This window comes from Cibotium barometz, chromosome 4 (genome assembly GCF_041138505.1).
Source record: "Cibotium barometz isolate CiBa-2024 chromosome 4, ASM4113850v1, whole genome shotgun sequence".
Classification (NCBI taxonomy): domain Eukaryota; kingdom Viridiplantae; phylum Streptophyta; class Polypodiopsida; order Cyatheales; family Cibotiaceae; genus Cibotium; species Cibotium barometz.
Window position 1 is genome coordinate 67688385 of NC_141049.1, and position 26597 is coordinate 67714981.

A 26597-nucleotide genomic window follows, 5' to 3' on the forward strand; every position below is an offset into this window, starting at 1 on the left:
AGTTTTATTGGCCTAGTTTGTTTAAGGACATCCAGACTTATGTGGTGAAATGCAATAAGTGCCAGGTCAATAAACACGAACGTCTTAAGGTTGGAGGACTACTCCATCCGCAGGAGATTCCTCAGGGGAAATGGGAAAGCATTTCCATGGATTTCATTACCGGTTTACCCAAGACGAGTCGAGGGAATGACTCGGTGTGGGTGGTAGTGGACAGATTAACTAAAATGGCAAAGTTTATCGCCACGAAGAAAACTGTTAAAACGCCAGAGTTGGCAAAAGTTGAACCAAGGTGGTTCCAAACGTTATGTATTGTACGGATCCGTACGTACTGTACGTTGTTTGGTACGGAAAAAAATTTTAAGGTACGTAAAAGTACGTACCATTGGTAAAAATACGTACCATTGGTAAAAATACATAAAAATACATAAAATCTCAGAAATTTCAGCCACCTACATAAAATTTCAGTCCATGTCCACATTGACATATTGTAACGCGCGGAAGCTCTGGGTAGTCTTCTTTTAGCCCTAAACACTCTTGGAAAACCTTCTGATGCAAAAACGCACCATCTGATGCAAAAACGCAGGTAGAGAGAGAGTAGAGAGAGAGAGTGAGAAGTGCTGGAAATTCAGTATATCTATTGTACAAAAAGGGTACATGTCTTTGCAGCCATGGGCTGCCTTCATAAAAAGGTTGCTAACCCTAATTCTGTCCCCTATGGGACCCCTAGTGACTCACACCCCTAGTGGGAGTGAATGCTTACAATGAGGAGCACCCCTGGCCTTTTATACCTGCTCTTGGACTTCTAGGACTGCTGGGAAACTGGCCGACTGCTGGTCGGCCAGTCATAAATGAGTTAAATGCCATTTATATCAGCCGACTGGTTATTCTTGTCTTGCCTCCATGCGCCTTCAGCCACCTTGCTTCCTGGTTCAGCCGACAGCTCCTGTACTCAGCCGACTGCTCCCTGGTGCTTCTCCAAGTCCAACCTGTCCACTACTGTATCTTGTGCTCCACCGTCTGACTCTATCTGGTTCATAGTCTTCTGCTTGCCCTTTCTGGATTTAGCCCTAGAAATGTCCATGGCATTGCTGATGCACATGACATCCCCCTCTGCTAAACTTGATGACGGGAATCCAACCTGCTCTTGGATGACTGTCATCATTCCAATCCTGTTCCGAAGTCCCTCTGTCATCATCCATTCCTGGCAACCCTTTTTCTCTGAAAATCCGGTCTGTTCTCGAAACCACTCTGTCTCTGATGAAGATCTATGCATCTGGTCCTCCTCTAGTCCACAATCCATTCCTGCCCTGACTCTGAACACCGTCTTGGTCTTCGTTCCTGGAACTGAGTCTGGCACTCTCACATCACCCTTGGAGGATAAACCTCCCTTGGGACCGTTCCCTTAGAACCTATCTGGCTCACGGAACTGCCATCCCCATCTGGCACTGTGGAACACCACCAACAAACCTCCTGGGAGTTCTTCCCGATCTGTGTTCCCGCCTTGGGCTTCGAATCCGTGTACTTTCCTGTACCTTGGACCTGTACACCATCATCTGGGACTGATTCAGTGTTTAGCTTGGCTGAGCCTGATGCTCTGATACCACTGTAACGCGCGGAAGCTCTGGGTAGTCTTCTTTCAGCCCTAAACACTCTTGGAAAACCTTCTGATGCAAAAACGCACCATCTGATGCAAAAACGCAGGTAGAGAGAGAGTAGAGAGAGAGAGTGAGAAGTGCTGGAAATTCAGTATATCTATTGTACAAAAAGGGTACATGTCTTTGCAGCCATGGGCTGCCTTCATAAAAAGGTTGCTAACCCTAATTCTGTCCCCTATGGGACCCCTAGTGACTCACACCCCTAGTGGGAGTGAATGCTTACAATGAGGAGCACCCCTGGCCTTTTATACCTGCTCTTGGACTTCTAGGACTGCTGGGAAACTGGCCGACTGCTGGTCGGCCAGTCATAAATGAGTTAAATGCCATTTATATCAACCGACTGGTTATTCTTGTCTTGCCTCCATGCGCCTTCAGCCACCTTGCTTCCTGGTTCAGCCGACAGCTCCTGTACTCAGCCGACTGCTCCCTGGTGCTTCTCCAAGTCCAACCTGTCCACTACTGTATCTTGTGCTCCACCGTCTGACTCTATCTGGTTCATAGTCTTCTGCTTGCCCTTTCTGGATTTAGCCCTAGAAATGTCCATGGCATTGCTGATGCACATGACACATATAAAACTTTCGAAATAGAGACACAACAAGGTCAAAAACCTACTAATTCAAAAGTGAGAAATTAGAATCACAAAGTCGTCAATCATACTTAATAAGTTAATCGTACTTAATACTTAATACTTATTACTTAAGACAAGTCACATTGTCACAAGTGAGTCGTGACAACTCACAATTCACATCAAAAAATGATGAAATTTGAAAATGAGTCTATGAATAATGACAAAATGTGCCATGTCCATACAACACCAAATCAAAACTAAGGTAATCCAAATCAAAACTCATCATCCGATGAGGATGATGACCCTGGAGAATCAAGCATATAACCCTCCGTGATGACATTGCCCTCGTCATCATACTCGGGCTCTGTCATCATGGGCACAGGTGGGTGGGCTGCCTCAGATGTCCCTGTCCCTGCCTCTGCATCATCCTGTTGGGTAGTGTGAATGAGGCGAACGGCCTCATTCGCACGTGCTCGAGGAGTCTGAATAGGCAGCTTCCCTCTCCGGGCGCCTCTTCAGCCAGAACTCTCTGCATCTGCAGGTCCCTCATGTACTTGAATTTTATAAGCCCGGGCTTTCGATCTCGTCACCCGCCTGTCTACACTCTCTAGCTCTCTATGCAGGAGACAAAGAATCTCGTCCTGCTCATCTGTCAACCGTTGCTTTGCCTCATCAATGGTGGTAGGATCTGGGACCAGCTTGACACGTGTTGGATCCACCTATTCAACGTAAAACCAAAGAGAACGCGGAGTGTCAACGACTCAACTTTTTGTATACTATAGTATAAAAGCTATGTAAATGGAAGGCCAATCCCCATAAGAGAATGAATAGGATAAACTCACCTGTTTTGGGGTGCCCAAAGCATGATAAGCTCGTACGAGCTTCATGTTGGCCCTACAATAGACCAGTCTCTCTAGTTGACAGGTGCTCAAACGATTGCGTATCTTTGTATGTATGAGCGAGTAAGCGCTCCAGTTGCGCTCACAAGCACCTGCTGAACAATCCTGCACTCCAATTCAAAAAAAGTGCTTCATTCATGTGAGCTCGGCAATTCCCAATAAGCTTCACAAGATTAGTTCATATGGCATAGTACATACATGATATACATACTTGAGATAGCAGTCGCAGAGCTATATCTGTAAGCTGTGGAAGACCTTGTCTTCCATAGTTTTGCCACCAAGTAAGAGGAAGCTTGGTGGCCTCTGGTCTAAGAGCAACAACTCTAGCAAATGAGGGTCCCAAGTTTTGACCCAGCTGCAGAGCTCCGCATCAATCTCCAATTGCTGCTCCACATCATACATACTATTAATGTACCTATCTCGTAAGGTGAGCAGCTCCCTATCATGAAAGAGAAGTGGCGTCTTGTAGAAAGGATGGAGGAATGCAGCCATCCCATGAATGGGGCGACTCATATACCCCCATCGATAATCCACAATAGCCAATATATCATCTCGGCTGCACGAGTAAAATAAACAGAGAAGTAGAGCAATTAGTAAGTCAAGACTCAAGAATCAAGATTCTGTAATCGGCCATCAAGAATCAAGATTTTACTTACCAATTCTGTGTCAGGGACGTACAAGCTGCAATATGACTCTTCATCTGCATGAAGAGGTGGTACACTAAGCCCAAAGTGGAGCCCTCCATGTCTGTGGCTCGCAGAAGTACTAATACTGGCTGCAAAGCCACTAAGAGAGTTTGCACATCCGTCCAGAGGGTCTCATCCAGTATCCGTCTCTGCATGTATTTGGTGGGCTCTGTCTGTGAATGATACATATCTCTCCACTTTGGATCCACAACTGTCTGTAATAGTGGATCTCTCAATTTGAAAAGCCTGTGTAGCACCAAATACATATAGGCAAATCTAGTCTTGGATGGCCGCACCATATCTAGGTTGCTGTGGCTCCTAAAGAAAGCCAATGCCTGCTGCTTCTTTCTGAAGAATGTAGTGATCTTCGTGGCATCAGAAACTGTGGGTTGCACCCAACTCAGCTTGCCTATGTCCTCCAGAAGCAAATCAAGGCAATGGGCTACACAGGGAGTCCACACAATGCGAGGAAACTCCGCCTCCACCATGTCTCCCATTGCCTTGCAATTAGCAGCATTGTCTGTTACAACCTGCACCACATTCTCTGGACCAACCTCAAGAATTGCCTGGCGAATATGCTCATAGATACTCTCAGCAGTGATGCGTTCGCCTGCCTTCCCAGCATCCACAATGCGTAAGAAATACGTACCAAGACATGAAGAGACAAGAATATTGATGATGTGTCATCGCCGTGTGTCACTCCAGCCATCCGAAATGATAGTGCAACCAAATTGTTGCCAACCTGCTTTCACTGGCACCAATGCCTTGTCTATCAAGGCCTTTTGCTCATCAAGCATCGTGGTGCGCATCTTTTTGTACTCAAGCCTTGACCATGACTCCGTGTGTCCAACCTGGGCTATAGCTCTGACCATCCTCTTCCATTGGTCAGTCCTCAAAACATTGAAGGAGATATTGTACTCTATGAGAGTACGAGCAATCTCCATCTCAGCCACCTTTTGCCTTTCTTTGACCCAAGACTGTGCATGCACACGAGAAGGCAAGGTGGTTTGCCTTTCCGTATATGTATCACCCTCATTCTCATCTTGCATGACAGAAGGCCTCTTTCTGGCAGACGATGCTTGCTCAGAAGAGGCAGGCTGAGATTCATCAACCTGCGTGGATGAACCGGCCAAGTCCCCAAGAAGAGCATCATGAAGCGCATCCTGTGTCTCTTGTGTGCCTCTTCCTCTTCCAGCTGTCCCCATTGCAGGGAAATTCTCAGCGATCAACTGATCTCTCAATGCTTGTGGCACTCTCTTGCACCCTGCACAATTGTTGGTGGTGCCAATGCCTGTGAGGTGCTTGATGACACGAGTAATTGTACTCGTGAGGGTGAAATTGCAGTACTTGCGCTGCCATTGTTGAGTGCCACTACCTACCTGCCCTGGAGTAGTCACAATGCGAATGACGTTTGTGTGCTCCTTCCAGTATGGGTTCTCTCGCTTCGGCATGATTGCTCTGACAAATTCAATGTACAATGCCATACAATTTCAATCAGGATTCAGCAATCATGCAATGCATAATATTTAGTGGGCAGCTCAGCTGAGAGTGAGAGTGAGAGTGAGAGTGAGAGTGAGAGTGAGAGTGAGAGTGAGAGTGAGAGTGAGTGAGAGAGAGAGAGAGAGAGAGAGAGAGAGAGAGAGAGAGAGTTATGTTGCTGCCTTGGGGGCCTGAGCAAGGGTGGGTGGTTGGGTGGGTTGGTGGGTGCGTGGGTGGGGAAAGGGGAGCGACAGCAGGCGAACACAGAAGATGGCGAGGCACCGGGAGGGAGGCGAATTGAAGGGAAGGCGGTGGCAACAGTAGCAGAGAGAGAGAGAGAGAGAGAGAGAGAGAGAGAGAGAGAGAGAGAGAGAGAGAGAGAGACTGTAGAGGCCCTTACCGGAAGGTGTACGCTGTACGGAGTCCGTGGGGGGCGACAGCAGGCGAACACAGAAGATGGCGAGCCACCGGGAGGGAGGCGAATTGAAGGGAAGGCGGTGGCAACAGTAGCGAAGAGAGAGAGAGAGAGAGAGAGAGAGAGAGAGAGAGAGAGAGAGAGAGAGAGAGAGAGAGAGAGAGAGATTGTAGAGGCCCTTACCGGAAGGTGTACGCTGTACGGAGTCCAGACGCTACCGCAGGCGAAACCCGAAACCACCACACGCTGTACGGAGTCCAGACGCTATCGGCGAAACCCCAAAAAAAAAAACGGAGTCCAGACGCTATCGCAGGCGAAACCCGAAACCACCACCAAAAAGTAAAAAATAAAAAAATCCGTACGGATCGATCCGTACGTACGGATCGATCCGTACTATACGGATGTACGATACGGATTGGATCCGTACGTACGTTTTGATCCTACCTTGGGCAAAACTCTTTATTGAACATCTCTACAAGCTATATGGCCTGCCTGCAGATATAGTGTCGGATAGAGATAGAAAGTTCAACAGTCATTTTTGGAGGGAAGTCTTCAAAAAGTTGGATACTACTCTGAGTATGAGTACGGCAGATCATCCGGAGTCTGATGATTAAACTGAAAGAGTTAACCAAATTCTTGCGTTCTTATGTTAGTAAGAAGCAATCTAATTGGGAAGAGTACTTGCCCTTATTGGAGTTTGCCTATAACAGCTCCAAACACTCAGCGACTGGATTTACACCATTCATGTTAATGTATGGATTCCAACCGAGATCTCCGATGGTTGTAGGCATAGAAAAGGAGAAGATTCAATCTGTCAAGGATTCCCTTGAAGATATGAATGATATGCTCAGAGCCGCACGTGAGAGCATTCGTAGCGCTCAGGATCACACTAAAACTTATGTGGATAAAGGACGTAGAAAGGTGACCTTTGCAGAAGGTGACTTTGTATTCCTCAAGGTTCTTGCGCAGTCAGAAACCATGAAAATGGGAAAGTGTGATAAACTTTCTCCGAGATATTGTGGTCCTTTTAAAATCCTTAAGAAGATTGGGGACGTAGCATGTAAACTTGAGTTATCGAAGAGTTCTCAAGTCCATCCTGTCTTCCATGTCAGTAAACTGAAGAAATTAGTTCACGGGTTAGATTACGCAGTTTCTCCAGTGATTTTGGTGGACTTGATAGAGCCACCAAAGATACCACATGAACCTGAAAAGATTCTAGGGTATCGTGATAGACAAACCCGACATAAAGTGTACCAGGAGGTACTTGTTAAATGGACAGACAGGGATGAGGAGGTAGCTACTTGGGAACGCCGTAGTGCAATTTCCAAGAGGTTTCCCCAGTTTGTTTTCGAGGACGAAAACTCTTCTTAAGGGGGGAGTAATGTCACGTAGGCTGTAACGCCTGTGACCGACCGCAGGCCGGATGGTCGAGGACGTGGCCATCCGGGGTTTAGTGGGAGAGGACGCCCATGCGGAGTCATGGGCGGCCAGGCTATTGTGGACGGCAGGCCACACACTATATAGCCTGGGGGATGAGGGGCAATCCTCATTCTTCCTCTGTGGCTGGGTGGTGAGCCAAAGGCCGTCCCCTCCTGTGGTAGCACCCATAGTGGCGCTACGGTGATCTAACAATATGACATGAGGATTTATTGTTGCTTTGTGGATTTCCGCAAAGCTTTTGACACAATACCGAGAGCCAGACCGATGCGCAGACTACAAGAGATGGGAGTGCCCACAGAGCTAATTTGGGGAATCATGGCTTTATACAGGACAGTTGTGGGGCAGGTACGTACTACTTAGGGTATATCTGAGATGGTTCACTCCACTATTGGGGTGAAACAGGGCTGTCCCCTTTCTCCCACCTTATTTGCGATGTATGTGGATGAGGTTTTGGACTATGTAGAGCGGGAGGGTGACAGAGGAGCACAGCTAGCAGGGACATGTATTCCACTGTTATTGTATGCTGATGATATTGTGTTGATCTCAGATTCTCCAGAGGGGATGCAGCGTCATTTGGATGCATTGCACACGTTTGCACAGGACAGTGGATTGTCTATTAACCTTGGTAAAACCAAGGTGATGGTGTTTAACACCACAGCACAGTGGGTTAGGAGGTCAGCACCCACCTTTACATATGGTCAGGAGACAGTGGAGTATACAGATGCATATACTTACCTTGGTGTGGTTTTTAGTGGCCCACTATTTTCCTTGAGGAGAGCAGCGGAGACCAGATTGACCAGAGCTTATGCAGCATTGGGGAGACTAGAGAGGATGTGTTTGCAGGTTCAGTTTCAGGAACCTCGAACAAAGCTCTGGCTCTTTGACACTTTGGTCACTTCAGCCATGCTGTATGGAGTGGAGATATGGGGACCCTCAGTGGATCACCACAGCCGAGTTGGTAACTGATGGATGGAGATGTATGGAGAGGCCCTTGGTTTCTATGATTTCCCGGATGATTAGGGCCAAGGCCTCTGTACCACATGATATTATCCGTGCAGAGATGGCTGCCCCCCCATTGGTAGTAGAGGCACTCACTCGATCAGTCTCCTTTATACATAGCACTTGGGCTCTCCCTAGAGACAGATATGCTCGCTTAGCCCTGGAGTCTTCACGACAGTTGGCATGACAGGGAGACGGATCATGTTGGTATGCACAGATGACAGCTTGGTTCCAATTGTATGGCTTTAGTATGGACAAGCTACCTCCATTTCAGTACTCCCTGGATGCACCCTCCCTCCTTCTCACACGGGCAGAACTTATCAGGCAGGTCTAGACTTATCAGGCAGGACTTGACTCAGTTGGACACTAGGAGGACATGGATACAGCCGACACACGAGCTTGGTACGAAGATGGCTTTCTATAGAGATCATCTTCTCCAGCTCACGGAGGATGGGTTTGTGATTAGACCCAGCTACATGGATACTCATCTTTCTCAATACAAATAATTGACAGTACCAGAGCCACCCTTATATGGAAAGTATGTTAAGGCTATTAGATGTAGACCAATAGGACATCCAGCTGAAGACCTTAAAAGTGAGGCGCAACCCATAGATGCGTATGTTATGCATTACAGAGAGGATTAGGAAAGCGATTTCACTTGGCAGTGTCACTAAGCCATAGCTAGCTCAATGAGGTTAAAAAGCTAAGAGTGGCTTGTATATCCTGCAACTGTAGCACAGAACAATGGGTTGAAAGCATAGTAACAATATTTCCAGATTTAAGGGTTAGAACCTATGAAACACTTCAAAAATGCTAAGAAACCTCACAGCAATTTTTTTTTTGCCCTGTTTTGAGGTTGTTTTCTCTTTTTTGCCATTTGCATGCACAACTTTTCCACCCCCTTTTTGCTGGTTCATCACACTTTTGCCTCCTGATTGCAGCATCATTGCAACCTGCACCTTCTTCTCCTCCTTGGCTTTTGCCCCTTTGCAGCCTGCTTCCCTTCCTTCTTCTTTACCTTCTCCTTGGAGGCCTTACACTAGAGATGCTAGACTGCCGAGCGACAGTTCAAGTTTGAGCTGTTGCACATACATTTACCCAGAGCACTAGACTACATACACTTGGGACCAAGGCCACACTCTTCACCATCTTTACATTCACCAATCATAAATAACCTTTGAGCAGTAAACTTTTACACACAAACAATAAGGTGAAGAACCCTTGCCTCCATACTCCCATGCCAGTAGGAGTTGGATACTCCATACCCAATCACACTAATGTGTGTTGGGATACCAGCTAGAGAATGCTTGACTTTGCACTCTGTGAAGGTAGAGGTTGAGGATATGGAGGAGCATGTCACTTGGTATGTCCTGCCTACTCACACATCAAAGGCTGGTTTATGCAGTTACTCCATGGATATGACAGTCTCCGGGAGCTCCTCCAGACTAGCCTTCGCACCCCCACAGCATTGGGCACCTTCACAGCTGCCATTCTTGACTACTGGCAGCACCTTATGGAGCACCAGAGCACCAGCTTAAACAGCACTTGGGCCACATGGCCCCACCTGGACTATATTGGATACAGATGCATCTTGTAAATGATAGCTCCCTGCGCATGAGGAAGGAGACTTTTTCTTGTTTTCTTGTATTGTAATTTTCAGGTCCCATGGGCCATTTTGTCCTCCCGAGGATGATAATACTCTCTCTTCTTAGCACTTGGGCCACATGGCCCCACCTGGACTACATTGGATACAGATGCATCTTGTAAATGATAGCTCCGTGCGCACGAGGAAGGAGACTTTTTCTTGTTTTCTTGTATTGTAATTTTCAGGTCCCATAGGTCATTTTGTCCTCCCAAGGATGATAATACTCTCTCTTCTTTCTTCCTCTTCTCCTTTATCTTCTCCCTTCTCTTTCCCTTTCTTATACCATCCTTCTCTTTTGAAAAAGCAACATTAATTTTGTGGTTTTCAATGTATTGGCACTTTTTTTTGGGTGTTGAGGGACAAAATTTCTAGAAAAAACCTGAGAAACTTGGAAACATATAAACCTCGTGGTGTTTCTGGTGACTATGGATATGTTTCACGCCATTGTGATTTATCATTCTTAAATAGTCATGGAAACGCAAACACAACAGTGGTTGGGGTGCCTCTATTGTCCTTATCACCCTTTTAAGCCTTGGCTGCTACTTCACATGCTTCTTGGTCTACTCAAAAGCTGTGGTCCATCTTGTGAATGCTTCTTGAATTCTTAGATATGATTCAGCGTGTTTTTCTGTCCAATTTAAGGTTGTAGAACTACTTGCATTGTGTCAAATGAACATCTAAAAACATCTGATGTTCACTTCCTTCTGATTGCTGCAGTAACAGGACATGCCCCACCTGCCGAGTGTTTCAGGTTAAGTATGAGTTCTTGCTGTTTTTAGCTGCTTGGTTATATTGTTAATACATGGGTTTCATAATCTGTACCTTTTGTGACTTCTTTATTTGCACAACTATTGACGTACACATGAATGTTTCTGCAGCCTCCACGGTCAAAACACTGCCATGATTGTAACAAATGTGTTCTTCGATTTGATCATTACTGCGCTTGGCTTGGCACTTGTGTGGGATATGGCAACCATTGTAGGTTTTGGTAAGCATCTTGTCCAAAAAATGTTCATATCTCTGTTTACTAGTTGGCTACTCTTAGAATTCTTTGATCCTTGAATTTTCTGGTTGGATAGAAGCAGGTTAAGTTTTGCTTTGACTGTGAGGGTGGGAATGATTACCAAACGTCAGAGTAGCTCTTTAGCTCATAGTAACAGGGAAATGAGAATGAAAATAGACATGGAACTTTTGAGGGGCTGAAACAGGGGCAATGTTAACAGGGATGATACAAACAAGGGGGATGGGAGGAGGAGAAGAGAGAAGGGAAAAGAATGGAGAGGAAAGAAAGTGTAACAGGAAGGGAAAAGAGGAGAGGAAAAAAGATGGGAGGGAAGATTGAAGCCTGAAAAATCTGTTACTCGACTTAAACCAAACTTGGAAATGGCAGGAGTTATTCGAAAAATGGTTAAAGAAAATTGTTAAATAAAAGAAAATTGGGCCAAAATAATAAAACGGTGTATTGTTGGAAGAAGGAAAAATGTGTAATGAAATGTGCACATGGGGAAATTACTCGAAATTAAGTAAAAGCCTTTGAAAATTTAAATTTTGATGTGAACCTTGAATTTTTTAAAGGTTCACATGCCTAGAAAAATTATAAAGGCGCACTTGTACTTATGTGCACACAGCATCCATCTCCATTAGATCGATGGTGGCCAGTTGGCTTTGTTTTTTAACTGCTTTTAACTTGTGTGTGTCCTCACGAAGTTTGCCTCACTTTTGAGGGCTTCTTTCTTTGTACATTGAACCAATAGAAGGTACCTTTTTACCCAAAAAAAAAGTGTGTACCCCTGTGTGAAAGCACTTAGGTCCCAAAAGAATCTTGTGGTTGTTCTTATCTCTAATTGTTAACAAAAAGTAAGTCTTAGTTCACTAAGGTTCAAGCCCACAAAATGAGGTATGCATATGTGCATGATGCATGAGCCGCCATTAACTGAGCATTAACTCCTACAGCACTAGTGGTGCATGCATAGGCTAGAATACCTATAAAAAGCTCTCTTCCCAAGCTGGAAAATCTTTTGAAGCTCCCTATGCTGTCATATTCACCTTACATCTCCTCTTACACAAGTACAAGCAGTACTTTCTAGACTAGGTAGTGGTAGGCCATGTTTATTGTACATTCGCACACCTTTATGAGGGCTTTTGGGCATTGAAATTAAGGAGGAAAATTCGTGGAGCTCTTAAGCAATTTGGAGTTAAAAAAAAAAATCCCTAGCAAGTGTGCACTTCATTAATTCAACCACATCTCAAGTAGGTATCCCACACTCTTTAAAAAATTTGAATTCTTGTAAGCACATGAGTCCTTTTTCGTATTTGAATGTTTGTATTATTGTGTGTTTATTTTCTTCATATTTTTGCTCTCTGTAAATCAACAAAGACAAGAAATATTATTTTTATCAAATAAACTTGCCTTTCTTTGACCATAGAACTCTTTGTAAACTTAATAGAGACAATAAATAATGTCTTTATTCACATGTCCTTTTTGATCATAGGACTCCATTTTTTAAAATTGTTACATTAATAAAGTGACCCACTGCAATTCATTTATAGTCAACCTTAGGAATAATTAGGCTAGATATACGTGGACTCAACAAAACCTTTGAATACCTTACCTTTTTGGATATTTTTGTTCAGAGGCCATTCAAATAAAGTTCCTTAGATTTTCAAAGGTTAAAGTATTACGGTTCATTCTTAGGGTTTAGATAAAAAGAATTAATTGTTTAATGTACACTGTATTAAGAGTATCTAATTTTTGTGCATCAAGGTGTGCACGTGGTATTTTCTCATGGCTTTAAATGATAGTTGCAATGAAACGCGTTTCATTCAGTTTGAATGAAATGAAATGTTTCGTAAACGTTTCATACAAATGAAATGCGTTTCATTCATGTCCACCTGGGAATTGTACGATTTCAGCGTTTTTAACACAGATTCTTTAGTTTTAACTTGAAAAAATGTTTTAATGTGTAAATGATGCATGTTTAATATTGTTTTGCAAGAAAGGCAACATATTTTTTACATATTATAAACTTATATATAAATTTTGGGGCTTGTAACCCCCCTGTTTTGTATGAAACGTTTTTGAAACATGCGGGATTTGAAAGAAACGTTTATGAAACGCGTTTCATGAAACGCCTGGCAACTATGATTTAAATTTTCGCAAAATTTTTTTTTCTCATGGCTTTAAATTTTCACAAAAATTTATGGAAATCTTGCATGCAAAAATTGTTATGTACATCCCGCACTTGGATGCCATGTGGACATATCTGAACAAGGTGCGGGACTTGGAGTGGAAACTGGTCCCATGTGGGCCCAGTCCGGGATGAGTTAGCCAGGGTTCCACTCTAAGCGTCCAAGGTTAGGTGTGCATTGTCTTGCACATGAAGCAATGCCAGTCCGTACTGTGAATCTCGCTTTGGAATGCTGTCAGATGACTTGAGTGTTTGGTTTGTAACACCAGATGCCCAACATTTGTAGGAGCATGTAGAAAAGGGGCTACCCCAGAAAGGGAGTGAAGACTTATTTCACTTTGCATGGGGTAGGTCTTTGAGGCCACCCTAGAGAGGGCCAAGGGGCCCAAGAGAAGGTCAGTATGCTGTCCGCCACCCCTAGGGTGGCCTGGATAGCAAGGTGGCTAGGCTTAGGGGCCTAGGCTGCCTGTCAGCCAACCTTGTTGGCCTTGGTCAGCCAATCGACCAGGGCCATTGTGGGTGCTTGCAACAACAGACAGGATAGACCACAAGGCGGCCAGAACATAGCACACAGCAGGTGCAAGGTGGCCAGCCCACTGTAGTGTGAAACAACTGCATAAATAGCATTTAATTGGTCGTGGGGTTTTTAGCAGCAGGACGACCCATGTAGAGACCGCCGACTAGCTTTATTCAGACCTATAAATAGGTAGAGCATAAATCAGTCATTCTATCTCATAATTCACGAACGGCTAGTGTGTTCCAAGGTCCAGGACAGCCAAGGGGAGTGCTCCAGCCAAGGTGAAGAGTGCAGGTCAAGAACCAGTCTTTATTTACAGATGTACATCATTCTAATAAAGTAAATACACGATTCGTGGAGAGGACCCTACAAAGGGTATTCGGGACCCAATATTGTGTCCACTTCGTGGACTTAGGAGACCCTATCTCTATTATAGTAAAGGGTACACAGGCAAAAGTCTCCTATATGGACAACAATGAGAAAATAGCAGTGATGAAGCAAACAAGGTCTCTCCAAGGGACAAAGGTATGGATAGCTGATGAACTCACCCCGCTACAACTCAAGAACAAATCGGCAGAGTTGAATAAAGTTAAAGATGCAAGAAAGAATGGCAAATGGGCAATATACAGAGGAGGACAAGCAATCATTAAAGAATTCCGTACCCCACCCCCCTCAAGAGTAAATCCATCCATGGATGAAATATAGCTATTTTTATTTTGAACCTCAATTTCGAACTAGATGCAATAGAACCCATTGTAATTTAAACTCTTAAGAGTCTTAAGAGTTCATTTTGAGTTATTTTGTTTTCAGTTTTATGCCTCTTTGGCATCGATACCCAGAGTGGAATGTAAATGGATGTACCTGATCTGTCTCATAGGTCGGATTCGGCCTCCCGTGGACGTTAATCTTTTTTTCTTTCTTTCTCTCTCTCTCTCTCTCTCTCTCTCTCTCTCTCTCTCTCTCTCTCTCTTTGCACATCTCTCTCTATGCTGTGCGTTATCTTCGTCGCAAACGATTGCTGAATTCTGAGCATTGAGGTTACCGATTCTTCCACCGAGCTTCCACATGTTACATTGGTATTAGAGCTCTCTTCGATTCTTCCACGGAGCTTCTGCATGTTACATTGGTATCAGAGCTCTCTTCGAGTGTGAAGATTCAGCCAGAAAACCAAAAAAAAAAAGAAAGATTTTTTTTTTCTCGCTTGTGTGGTTTGGTTTCTAGACACCGGTGGACCACCCTTTTCGGTGCGACTCCTGTCTCTAGAAGGACGGTTGGTTTTTAGCCTCCAAAAGCCTCCAGAAAGTCTCTCTTGGAGAGGGGCAGACATGAGTGTGCATGACATGTTCCAGACGATAATGTGAGCACTCGCAGACCAGAGAACCAAATTGGAAGAGAAAAAGGCGCAAATCTTGGCCTTGGAAGAGAGAACCCATTTTCCAGCCCCTTTTTCTCTGTCTTCTCCTCTCTCTCCTTCTGTTTCTAGATCCTCTACCGAATGACCCTTTTGAAGGGTTAGGATTGCAGCCGAGTTCGACCCTTGAGTTGTAGATGCGAGCAATGGAGATTCGATTGATAGAAGACCGTGTAGCAACATCCTGTGCTACTACACAAGACAACGCTAGGCAACGTGTGGAGCATGAAAGATATCTTGCGGCCTTAGACGCAAGAGCGACACCAATGACTTCCTCGAGTTCATCCTCCCGAGAGGATGAACTTCAGTAAGTATAATGGTAAACTCAATCCCACAACTCTTTATTTCTGGCTGCATTGAAAGAAGATTAGAGTTAGGGTTTCATGTGGGAGACATACACAGAGAAGAAGGGGGAGAGAGAGAGAGAGACATATGTGGGGATAAGTCAACTCATCAAGTATGAGTGTGTGACTCCCCTATCACACATGTATATAAGTCAACTCATCAAGTATGAGTGTGTGACTCCCCTATCACACATGTATATTTGCACTAGTACACATAGTGCACTTAGTACATTAAAAGTACTAAGTGTACTATGTACTATAAAACACATGGGCTTGTACACACTATAAGGGTGGGCATAATGCCTTTACCCCAACAACCTCCCACTTAAAGGCAAAGTGCCCTTAAATGAAGGAAAAAAAAATCAGCATGTACATGATAATATACAAGGCCATATCAAGGCTGAAACTGGCCTCATCCAGTGCCCATCAAGTGTCTGCAATGAGCAAATCGCTCTGGAGGCAAACTCTTTGTCAACAGATCAGCCGGGTTGTCATCCGTATGAATCTTAACAAGCTGAATTTGCTTGTTCTCTATCGCCTCTCTGATGAAGTGATACTTCACATCCACATGCTTCGTCTTTGCATGAAAGACAGGGTTCTTTGCCAACTGGATGGCACTCTGACTGTCACAATGCAACAATGGAATATCCCCTGTATAACCCAAATCAACCACTAACCGAGATAGCCATAATGCCTCCTTGCAAGCCTCGGTGGCTGCAATATACTCGGCCTCTGTAGTAGATAAGGCAGTGCACTTCTGCATCCTGGATATCCATGACACAGCACCTCCTATGAATGTAAACACATAAACGGTAGTAGACTTCCGGTTATTTGGATGACCGGCATAATCCGAATCCGTGTAACCATGCACTAATGCATCCTGTTTGCCAAAGCAGATGCACATATCCTGTGTGCCCTTGAGGTATCTCATGACACCTTTCACTGCTTCCCAATGCTTCTTGCCAGGTTTGGCCATGTATCTAGAAACCACTCCCACTGCAAATGCAATGTCCGGCTTGGTAGCAACCATGGCATACATGAGGCTGCCACAAGTTGAAGCATACGGAATCTTGGCCATTTCAGCCCTGTCACTATCTGACTGTGGGCTGTCCATAGCACTGAGTTTCACATATGGAGGCAAAGGAGTACTAGTCTTCTTCCCCCCGTCCATATTGAACCTCTGCAAAACTTTGCCAATGTATTCCTTCTGAGACAAATACAACACATGCTGATTTCTGTCCCGAAGTATCCGCATATCCAAAATGTGATTTGCATCACCCAAATCCTTCATATCAAAGGTCTGATGCAGCCTCTTTTTCAAGGCATCCATCTCTTTACGAGATTTCCCGGCAATCAACATATCATCAACATACAAGATGAGGATCAATAGACTGCCATCCAAAGCTTTCTTGGTGTATAAGCAGTGATCTATGTCACTTCTCCTGAAATCCTGGGATTTCATGAATGTATCAAATTTATGATACCATTCCCTTGGTGCCTGTTTAAGCCCATAAAGACTCTTTTTCAGCTTGCATACAAGCTTCTCCTTTCCATTCACTGCATAACCCTCTGGCTGTTGCATATATATCTCCTCATGGAGATCACCGTGAAGAAAAGCAGTCTTCACATCCATATGAATCAAATCCAGATCATCATGAGCAACCAAAGCTAATACAGCTCTAAGTGTGGTCATTTTGACCACTGGAGAGAAGATCTCATCAAAGTCCACACCATATTCCTGCTTGAAGCCCTTAGCCACTAACCTGGCTTTGTATCTTGGCTTTGCATCTGGTGCAACTTTGAGCCTGTAAACCCACTTGCATGGCAAAACCTTCTTGCCCGTAGGCAAATGCACCAACTTTCATGTTCCATTTTTGTGCAGAGAATCCATCTCTGACTTCATAGCACGCTCCCAAAGAGCCGTGTCTTCCCTCTGCAAAGCCTCCTTATAACATGAGGGCTCCCCACAGTCAGTGAGCATCAAGTAGTCAACCCCTGGAACAAACCTGTCAGGGGCTCCCCACAGTCAGTGAGCATCAAGTAGTCAGCCCCTGGAACAAACCTGTCAGGGGCTCTGGAGGGTCTTGTGGACCTCCGTACCCAATGACCATCATTTGCAGGTTGCTGTCCAGCCTGCATATCACCTATCGGTGGCTCCTGTTCCATGCCATAAGGTTGAAATATCATGCCCGGTATCTCCTCTAACTGTGGGATATCCATAGGGATATCTTTTGCCATCTCTGGCTGTCCATTTGGACCATTTTCAGCACCATTTAAGGGCTGGTTTTGCTGCTGTAATGGCTGATTTACAGCCCTTGGTTGTTGTTCATGATGTCCATCATCATCAAAGATGACTCTGCTAGGCTCCTGTTGCCTTGCAAGCTCCTTATACATGCATGTTTCATAAAAAATGACATCATTGCTGCGTATAATCTTTCTATTCACTGGATCCCAAAGTCTATACCCCATTTTACCTAGGAATATGCATTTGTGAGACTTAGGATCAAGTTTGGTGCGTATTTGCACATACGCAACACAACCAAACACTCTCAAGTGCTTGTAGGACGGAGGCTTCCCTGTCCATACTTCCTCTGGCACTTTCCCACCAAGCCTCGTGTTAGGTGACCTGTTTATAAGATGAACGGCTGTCATAATAGCTTCAGCCCAAAAACCATGAGGTAATGCAGCATGTGACAACATAGAACGGACCTTTTCCTGAATGGTCCTGTTCATCCTCTCTGCTGTCCCGTTTTGTGGAGGATCATAAGGAGTAGAGAGCTCCCTCTTGATGCCTTTAGCATCACCAAAGTCCTGAAACTGTTTGGACATGTACTCTCCACCATTGTCGGAACGCAAAGCCTTCAGTGTTTTGCCAGTTTGATTCTCAACATGAGCAACAAACTTTACAAACACTGAGAATGTATCACTCTTCAAACGAAGAGGATAAACCCACACCTTGCGTGTGGCATCATCAATAAAGGACACAAAATATTTTGCCCCTCCCAAAGAAAGCTGAGGCGTCTCACATACATCTGTATGCACAAGCTCTAACTGAGCATCTTTCTGTCCAAGAGCTTTCTTGTGGGGGCACTGGAGTTGCCTGCCATATATACAATGCTCACAAAACTGAAAACTTGAGAACTTTAGAGAAGGCAAGTAACCAAAACGAGACAATTGCTCCATTCCTTTGACACTCATGTGTCCCAACCGGCTATGCCACAGAGATTTCCGGTAGCTCGGTTGCATTTACATTAGCATGGTGAGAAACACCTTCATGCATGAAGTAAAGAGTGTCCACCTTAGAGCCTCTGGCAACAACCAGTGAGCCCTTACTTATCTTCCACTTTCCACGACCAAATGTGGTAACATAATCAGCATCATCAAGCTGTCCAGTAGAAAGCAGGTTCTTCTTGATCTCAGTCACATGCCTGACATCATGGAGCATAAGCTGTGAGCCATCTGAAAACACAAGCCTCACATCACCTCTGCCAAGAATCTTGCATGCATGGTTGTCACCCAAATAAACTACTCCTTCATTGCCAGCAGTATACCTGACAAACAAGTCTCTGCAACCTGTGACATGAAAGGAGGCACCTGAATCAATGATCCATGAGTGCATACCATGACCATCTCCTGCAAGAAGTGAATGGGCATCAAGTGAAGACATGAATAGGACTTCATCCTCACTGTCACCTGCATGTGACACATTGACTTCTTCAATCTTGACTCCACTTTTGCCCTTTGACTTTGCATCTTTGGCTTCATCTTTGTCTTTGTCTTTTCCTTTGCCCTTTTCTTTTTGATCATTCTTCCATTTGTAGCATTGCTTTTTGATATGTCCCTTCTTGCCACAATAATGGCATTCCAAGTCCTTTTTGGAGCGGGACTTGCTCCTTCCCCATTCTTGGCTTTTACCCCTTTGCTAGGATCTCCCACGTGCATTCATTGCATTGGACTTTCCAACAGAGTTGTTCTTCCTGTTCATCTCCTCTTGAAGGAGAGCACCTCCACATCTGCATATGACAGCATAGCATTTGAATTGCTAGTGGCTGTCCTGAATGTGTCCCAACTCTCTGGCAAAGTGCATAAGAGAAAGGTGGCTTTGAACTCATCGTCCATTGCCAACTTTTGATTGATGACCTGACTGACAATACCATTAAACTCATTTAAATGGGCTGTCATAGACGCCCCTTCCTTCATTTGAAGACCTATGAGTTTCTTCAACCAATACACTTTGCTTGAGGCACTTTGCTGGGCATACAAGTCCTGCAATCTTTGCCACATTCCCCAAGCTGTCTTCTCTTCACGTATGCTGAAAAGTAAAGTGTCTGACACAGACAACATGATGGTGGATCTTGCCAGCTCATCCATATCTTCCCATTCTTCAGCAGTAAGAGAAGCGGGCATTACACCCCTTTCTTTGATGGGCTTGTGCTGCTTCTTCTGGAGCAACACATTATAGCACTGGGTTTGCCAAATGTCATAATTATGTGAGCCTTCAAGCTTCTTGATGTGAAGCAATGAAGAGCTCTCACCTGTGGTTGCCATACCAATATGCAACCTTTGTCAATTCCTGACGCCCTGCAAGATGTGCAAACACTGCACCAAAGCACACAAAGTGCTCACAGTTGTTCTCCCAAAGTTTATTTTCCACTGCGGAAGCACAAATGCAACTCTACTTCCACTGTATGTGATAAAATCACCAAAATCTGGTTGCTGCAGATTTAGGACAGCACCTTAGATGTGCTCTGTTCCCCTTCCAAAGTACTGTACAACAGTACTAAGTGCTCACCAATGATGTACCAAACCTGTACCGGCAAGTACAGCAGCTGAAAATGAGCCTTTTCCTCACTCAAATCAATGTACAGCCATGCCAAAACTTGTACAAAGTTGTACCAAACCTGTACCAGCAAGTACAGCAGCAATAAATGCTCTCCTGGCTGTCCAAATGAGTGAAAATCAGACCTTGACAGTCCCCACCACTGCATACAACAGTCCCGGACAGAAATTGAGCAAAAGTCCCTTGACTGCAAGTGGATTTCTGAGGGTTCAAGGCATAAAAGTCTTCCCTGCTGCTTTGCCAAGCTCAACAAGCATAAAATCTTGAAAAGCCCCTTGATTCAAGATCAATTTCTGATCATACATGGTACATTAACGCACATGAAGGCATCCAGAGTCTTCACAATGCTTCCCCCTGGCCACATATACATCCAGTACATAAAAGCCCCTTTATTTACAGGCACATTGAGTGCTTGACAGGCATCAACACATTGCCCAAAGCATCAAATGCCAGTGCCTGCATGCAAATCAACCCAATCGGCACAAAAGCCCTTTGATCTGCACTCCAATTTCCTGCAATTTTGGCCCGAATGTGAGATTGCTCACATTATACAGCATGTATGAATGCCCAATGGCACAATTACATCAAAAGTCCCAAATTTTGACATCCAATTTCCTGCAAATTGATGTGGAATGTGACCAATGTCACCTAATTGTTGCCAATTTTGCTCAAAAATTGAGCAATTTGGACCTGTACCTGCTCAATTGATGATTGAACCTGCTCAATTGCAAATCCCAAAAAAAAATTGAAGCAAATACCTTAGGTAATTTCTGATTGCAGGAAAGAGGGGGGTCGTGCTGATGCTGTTGTAGAAAAATTGTGCAGATGAATTGAAGCTGGTACGTCGACGGAGGGAACTGCAAGCTGCAAGCGCACACACGCGTACACCTGCAAGCGCGCACACGTGTACACACGGGCACAACCTCTCCCTGTAGAGAGCGAGGGCCTCCCTGCGCGTGCTGGTGAGGCGCCGCTGCCCTTCCTCCTCGCTCGCGGCTTCTTGCTGCCGCGAGCGAGGAGGAAGGGCAGCGGCTCCGTAGCGGGCGGCTTCTTGCTGCCGCCCGCTACGGAGACACCTGTTAACGTTCTGCGAACAACTTTTACGTGTCTGCCTGAGTGTGCATACCCGCCTGCTTACGTGTCCGCCTGAGTGTGCATACTCGCCTGCTTACGTGTCCGCCTGAGTATGCATACTTGCCTACCTACCTGCGAGCGACTGGTTCAACGCAGGGACACACAGTTGACCAGCAACCAGCTCTGCACACAGGCGACCAGTTGTGCACTCGCTCCGTACAGCACACGATTTTGCTCTCTGCACGCTTCACAACATAGCACTCTTCCAGGCTCTGATACCAGTTGAAAGAAGATTAGAGTTAGGGTTTCATGTGGGAGACATACACAGAGAAGAAGGGAGAGAGAGAGAGAGACATATGTGGGGATAAGTCAACTCATCAAGTATGAGTGTGTGACTCCCCTATCACACATGTATATTTGCACTAGTACACATAGTGCACTTAGTACATTAAAAGTACTAAGTGTACTATGTACTATAAAACACATGGGCTTGTACACACTATAAGGGTGGGCATAATGCCTTTACCCCAACATGCATCAATTTGAAGCTTATTTTGTTGCAGTTAGAAAGAATGATACTGATAGAGAATCTTGGCTAGTTGGTATTTGGAGAAGGTGAGGCCATTCCTTGGCAGACCTAGTGGGCTCATGCCCACACCAGACTAAGTATGGTGGCTTATGTCTAGGATGAGTTTGTCCTTGATCTTAAGTGGTGGTTTCTACCGCCCCATTACCTTGAGCGACTCGAAGATGAGCTTATGTCGGCACGTCAAAACGCACAACCAATCTTACAGTTTGTGAATAAGCTTTCGAACTTATGTTTGCAATTGGGCATATCTGACAAGGACAAGAAAGGGCAGTTCTTTCATGGCCTTGACACGCAAATCCAATGGGAAGTGCGTATGTTTCAGCCAGCCACCTTCGAGGATGCACTCTTGCTTGTGCATAGTGTTGAAATGAAGTACAATGGCGGAAAGCCCAAAACTTCCTAGCTTTCCACTCCCAAACCCCCTCGTGGGGAAAAGTCCAGAACCAAACGGGGTCTTTTCCAAGACAGAGCACGAGAGTCCCTGCTAACTAGAGGCTGGTCAAGTTGGCTGGTCATTTATTTAATAAAGTTTATATTTATAAATGACAATAAATGCTAAATAAGTACCATAAAATATGGAAAAAATACCAGATAAATCCTAGTAAATTCCCTAAGGTTTCTGGGATGTTCTAAATGATGCACAGGCATATGAATGCATATTATGCAGGATGCAAAGTTCTTTCTGATGCAAACCCTAAGGCTTCTACTGACTCTACTTGCATGAATGATTCTCTCCAAGTGGGTTAAGGGACTTGACTGACTGATTGACCCGCTAAGGCTGAGGAATGACCTACGTAGCTCGTGCTTGACTTATCCTGGACTGAGGATGTACAATGGGGTCACAACGTACGACAAATATCATCCTACTAGGTTCTAATAATGTACAAATGTTGCACTGCTGATGATGAGCCAGTTTGTCACCATGCACTGAGTGCAGAGTGCATGTGACACTCTACGTCAACGAGAAGAAGTCAGAATTTTATCTGTTCGAGGTTCACTACCTTGGATACATAATTAGTGCTGAGGGCATCCGACTTGATGTGGCCAAGGTGGTCGAGATTGTCGATTGGGAGATACCACAAACTGCCTACGACATCAAATCCTTTGTTGGCATATGCCAAGCATACTCCACCAACATAGACAGATTCTCTGATCTCTCGGCAGATCTCAACGATGTGCTTAAGGGTGTCAAGACTAGAAGGTAGCAGATCCGAATGACTCCACGTGCGTTGGAGGCATTCAAGAACCTCAAGGTGGGTTTGTGAGAAGCTCCTTGTCTAGCGCTTGCCTCATGGAACAAGCCATTCCAAGTAATCACTGATGCGAGTAACATCGCGATTGGAGCTGTGTTACAACAGAATGGTCACCTAGTAGCTTACATGTCTCGATCTACGATTAGGGCCTTGAAACATTGGAAGCATTTCCTTTATGGCCAAGAATTTGAGCTTCGCATTGACTATCAGCATTGCGTTGGATTCAAACAATGCCAAGTGCACACGGAGTGATCGTCAGCATCGTTGGAGCCAAATCTTGCAGCAATTTGGTGGTATGATCGAATACCTTCCAGGAAAGGCCAACCGAGTGGCCGATGCTTTTAGCAGGAAGGGAACAATGACATTGATTCAGACCACTAGACTCAACCTTGTTGGTATAGGACTAGATGACATGAAGCACACATTCGCAGATTCCAAGGAATTATGTACACAGTGGGAGCAGACATTGGATGCCATAGGACCATGCCACTTTTTGATACGAGATGGTTGGCTTTTTTACAAAGGCCGACTTTGTGTCATGAAGTCGTTCAAGGCAGCTCTTCTCGATGACGCCGATGACGCCATCACTGGTACATGAATTTGACTTTGGAGAAGCTAGAAAGGCAATATTATTGGCCAAGAATGAGGCGCAATGTGTTCACTCATGTGCAACACTGTAACTGGTGTCAAAAAGTGAAAGCTCCTCATGGAAAGAAGATAGGGTTGTTACAACCTTTACCCATTCCCGAAGGACCTTTCCAAGATGTATCGATGGACTTTGTCACAAATCTGTCTCCCAATCCGGGTAAGCGTAATACGTAGTGCTTAACTATTGTTGTTAGATGTAGCAAATTTGTTATGTTTATTCCATGTAGGGCCAATGTGACCGCTGAAGATGTTACCCATTTATTCATTCGGTAGTGGTTCCCAATTGGCGGGATCCCTAGGACCATAGTGTCAGACCGAGATGCCAAGTTTACCAGTCATTTCTGGAGCGCATTGTTTGATAATTTTGGTACTAAACTGAATTTCTCTAGTGCATTTTCACCCGCAAATGGATGGCTAGACAGAAATCTACAACCAGTTGGCCTTTGATGTGCTGAAGTGTTAAGTCCACAATCAGTAAGGTAAGTGGGAATCATATTTGTCTTTAGTTCAAGCAATTTTGAATGATTCATTTTCTTCAGCTATTGGCAGGACTCTATATGAAGCAGCGTTTGGAAGACCATTCCAGTCGCTATTGAGCAGAACCTGGTCTTTAGTGCCTGAAGCAAATAGAATGACAGAGTCTTACCAAGAGATTTTGGAATTAGTTTAAGACAGGTTGGTAAAGCACAGGAGGCCTACACTCTCAGGAGGGATGTGAAGTTCTTAGAAGGAGATTGGGTTTATCTTCAGATTATGAAGCAAAGACTGAAATAGGTGGGCAAGCGATGCCTAAAGTTATCGTTAACGAGTTTCGGACCTTTTCCTATCCAAAGAAAGATCAATGAGGTTTCAACGAAGTTGAAGCTACCTCCGAGCTGGACTATGTAGGATGTGTTTCATGTCAGTTGGCTAAAACCATATGCAGGTCCAATCTCTTCAGAAGTTAAAGACGAAGCGGAACCAGACATGGTTGATGAAGCTGAAGTGATGGTTCTAGAACAGATCCTTTTGCACCGCTTCAAGCATGGCTCAAGCCGAAGACAAAGACAGTTCCTTAGGAAGTTTCACAACCGAGGGACTCACAAAGCGGCTTGGCTTGACAAAGACTTCTTCAAGGACAATTTGGCTTTATTGACGAACTATTTGGAGACTATGCTGCTTCCATCAAGTTAAGCAGAAGGGGATGTCACGTGCATCCCGCACTTAGATGCCACGTGGGCATATTTGAACAAGAAGGTTCGGGACCTGGAGTGGAAACTAGTTCCATGTGAGCTCAGTCCGGGATGAGTCAGCCAGGGTTCCGCTCTAAGCGTCCAAGGTCAGGTGTGCATTGTCCTAGTGCTAGTCCATACTGTGAGTCTCCCTCTGGAATGATGTCAGATGACCTAAGTGTTTGGTTTGTAACCAGATGCCCAGCATCTGTACAAGCCATGTAGGTTGCATGTACAAAAGCGGGCAGCTCTTTGGGCTACCCTAGAAAGGGAGTGAAGGCTCCTTTCACTTTGCATGGGGTAGGTCTTAGAGGCCACCCTAGAGGGCCAAGGGGCCCAAGAGAAGGCCAGTATGCTGTCGGCCAGCCCCAAGGTGGCCTAGACAGCAAGGCGGGTAGGCCTAGGGGCCTTGGCTGCTTGTCGGCTAGCCTGTTTGCCTTGGCTAGCCAGTCGGCCAGGCCATGGTGGCTGCTTTCAGCAGACAAGACAAACCACAAGGCATCCAGAATATAGCACACAGCAGGTGCAAGGTGGCCAGCCGACTGCAGTGTGAAACGACTGCATAAATAGCAATTAATTGCAAAATGACCTGGTCGTGGGGTTTTCAGCAGCAAACAGGCCGACTTGTGAGATCCTTGCTCCCTCTGCGCATCAAACTCTAGACTGCTGGGAGCGGCGGAAGTAGCAACCTTGTGCGCAGGGCAGAGCTTGCCACTTGGGGCCTCGCCCACGGATGTCCGGACAAGAGACTAATCTGGCGGCTCTTCCAAAACCGAACCTGGAAAAAAACTTCCCTCGCCCAGAAAACATAGACGTTTCCTCCAGGAAAATCTTCTAACGTAGTCAAGAGTCTTTAACTATCCTTTGTATTCCGACCGAACCTGCGGGTGACATGGCCGAATCAAAGGAGAAACTTGCACTTGGTTCATAGAGATCAACACTTTTTTCCTCATCAAAAGAGGCACAACCATTGATTCTTTTCCATAGAACAAGAATTATCTAGTGACTTACTTCAACTATCGTAACTTGAACAGAATTGATTTTTTTAATTGGAATCCAACCATCCAGCCTAACCCCATCCAATCCCATGGGTTAGCCAACCGCCCAACCACTGTATTGATCGGATCCATTATAAAAACTTGGTTATGTTTTGTCCTGGGTACTAGGGAAAAGAGTTCCCAGGCTCCCTAGCCGGCTCTCATGCAAAAATTAAATAGACACAGTACTTACGCACCCAATATGAAATTGCCTTTTCTTAGACTCAACTATTTTCAAAACAGCAGTGCAATAAAATCACAGTGTTTTCATCATAATCCTTAGTATTTCAGTTCCAAGTCCAATTTTCAATCATTCTTTCCTCGGCGTACCTATGGCATCATTGGCAACCAGAACGCTCACCACCTGCTCACTCAGGGGCCTTTTCAATAGTTCCTAGCCTATATTACCTAGGAATATAATCAAGTTTTTCATTCATTCCTTCCTCAGCGTATCTATGGCATCATTGGCAACCAGAACGCTCACCACCTGCTCGTTTAGGGACTTTTTCGATAGTTCCTAGCCCATAGTACCTAGGAGTATAATCACATAAAAACCATATGGCCTCTCCGTTGAAGATCAGCTAGATCAACCAACAAGATCCATGTAAAAGAGCCATGAACTCATCCGTTGAAGAGACTAGCAAGGCCAATCAACGAGATCCATGCCCGTGTTCAGAAAACAACTCCAACTCATTTTCT

The 26597-nt window shown here is 44.9% G+C and overlaps 1 protein-coding gene across 2 annotated transcripts in view; it reads left to right on the plus strand.

Moving 5' to 3' along the window:
• The window catches only part of LOC147639544 (protein S-acyltransferase 10-like), a 70366-nt gene that overhangs the window by 33437 nt on the left and 10332 nt on the right, over positions 1-26597 (plus strand). For both annotated transcript variants that reach the window (XM_086792540.1, XM_086792548.1), the window contains exons 6-7: positions 10504-10537; positions 10665-10774. In XM_086792540.1, coding sequence (XP_086648666.1) covers positions 10504-10537; positions 10665-10774 — 144 coding nt within the window. The remainder of the gene's footprint in view (positions 1-10503; positions 10538-10664; positions 10775-26597) is intronic.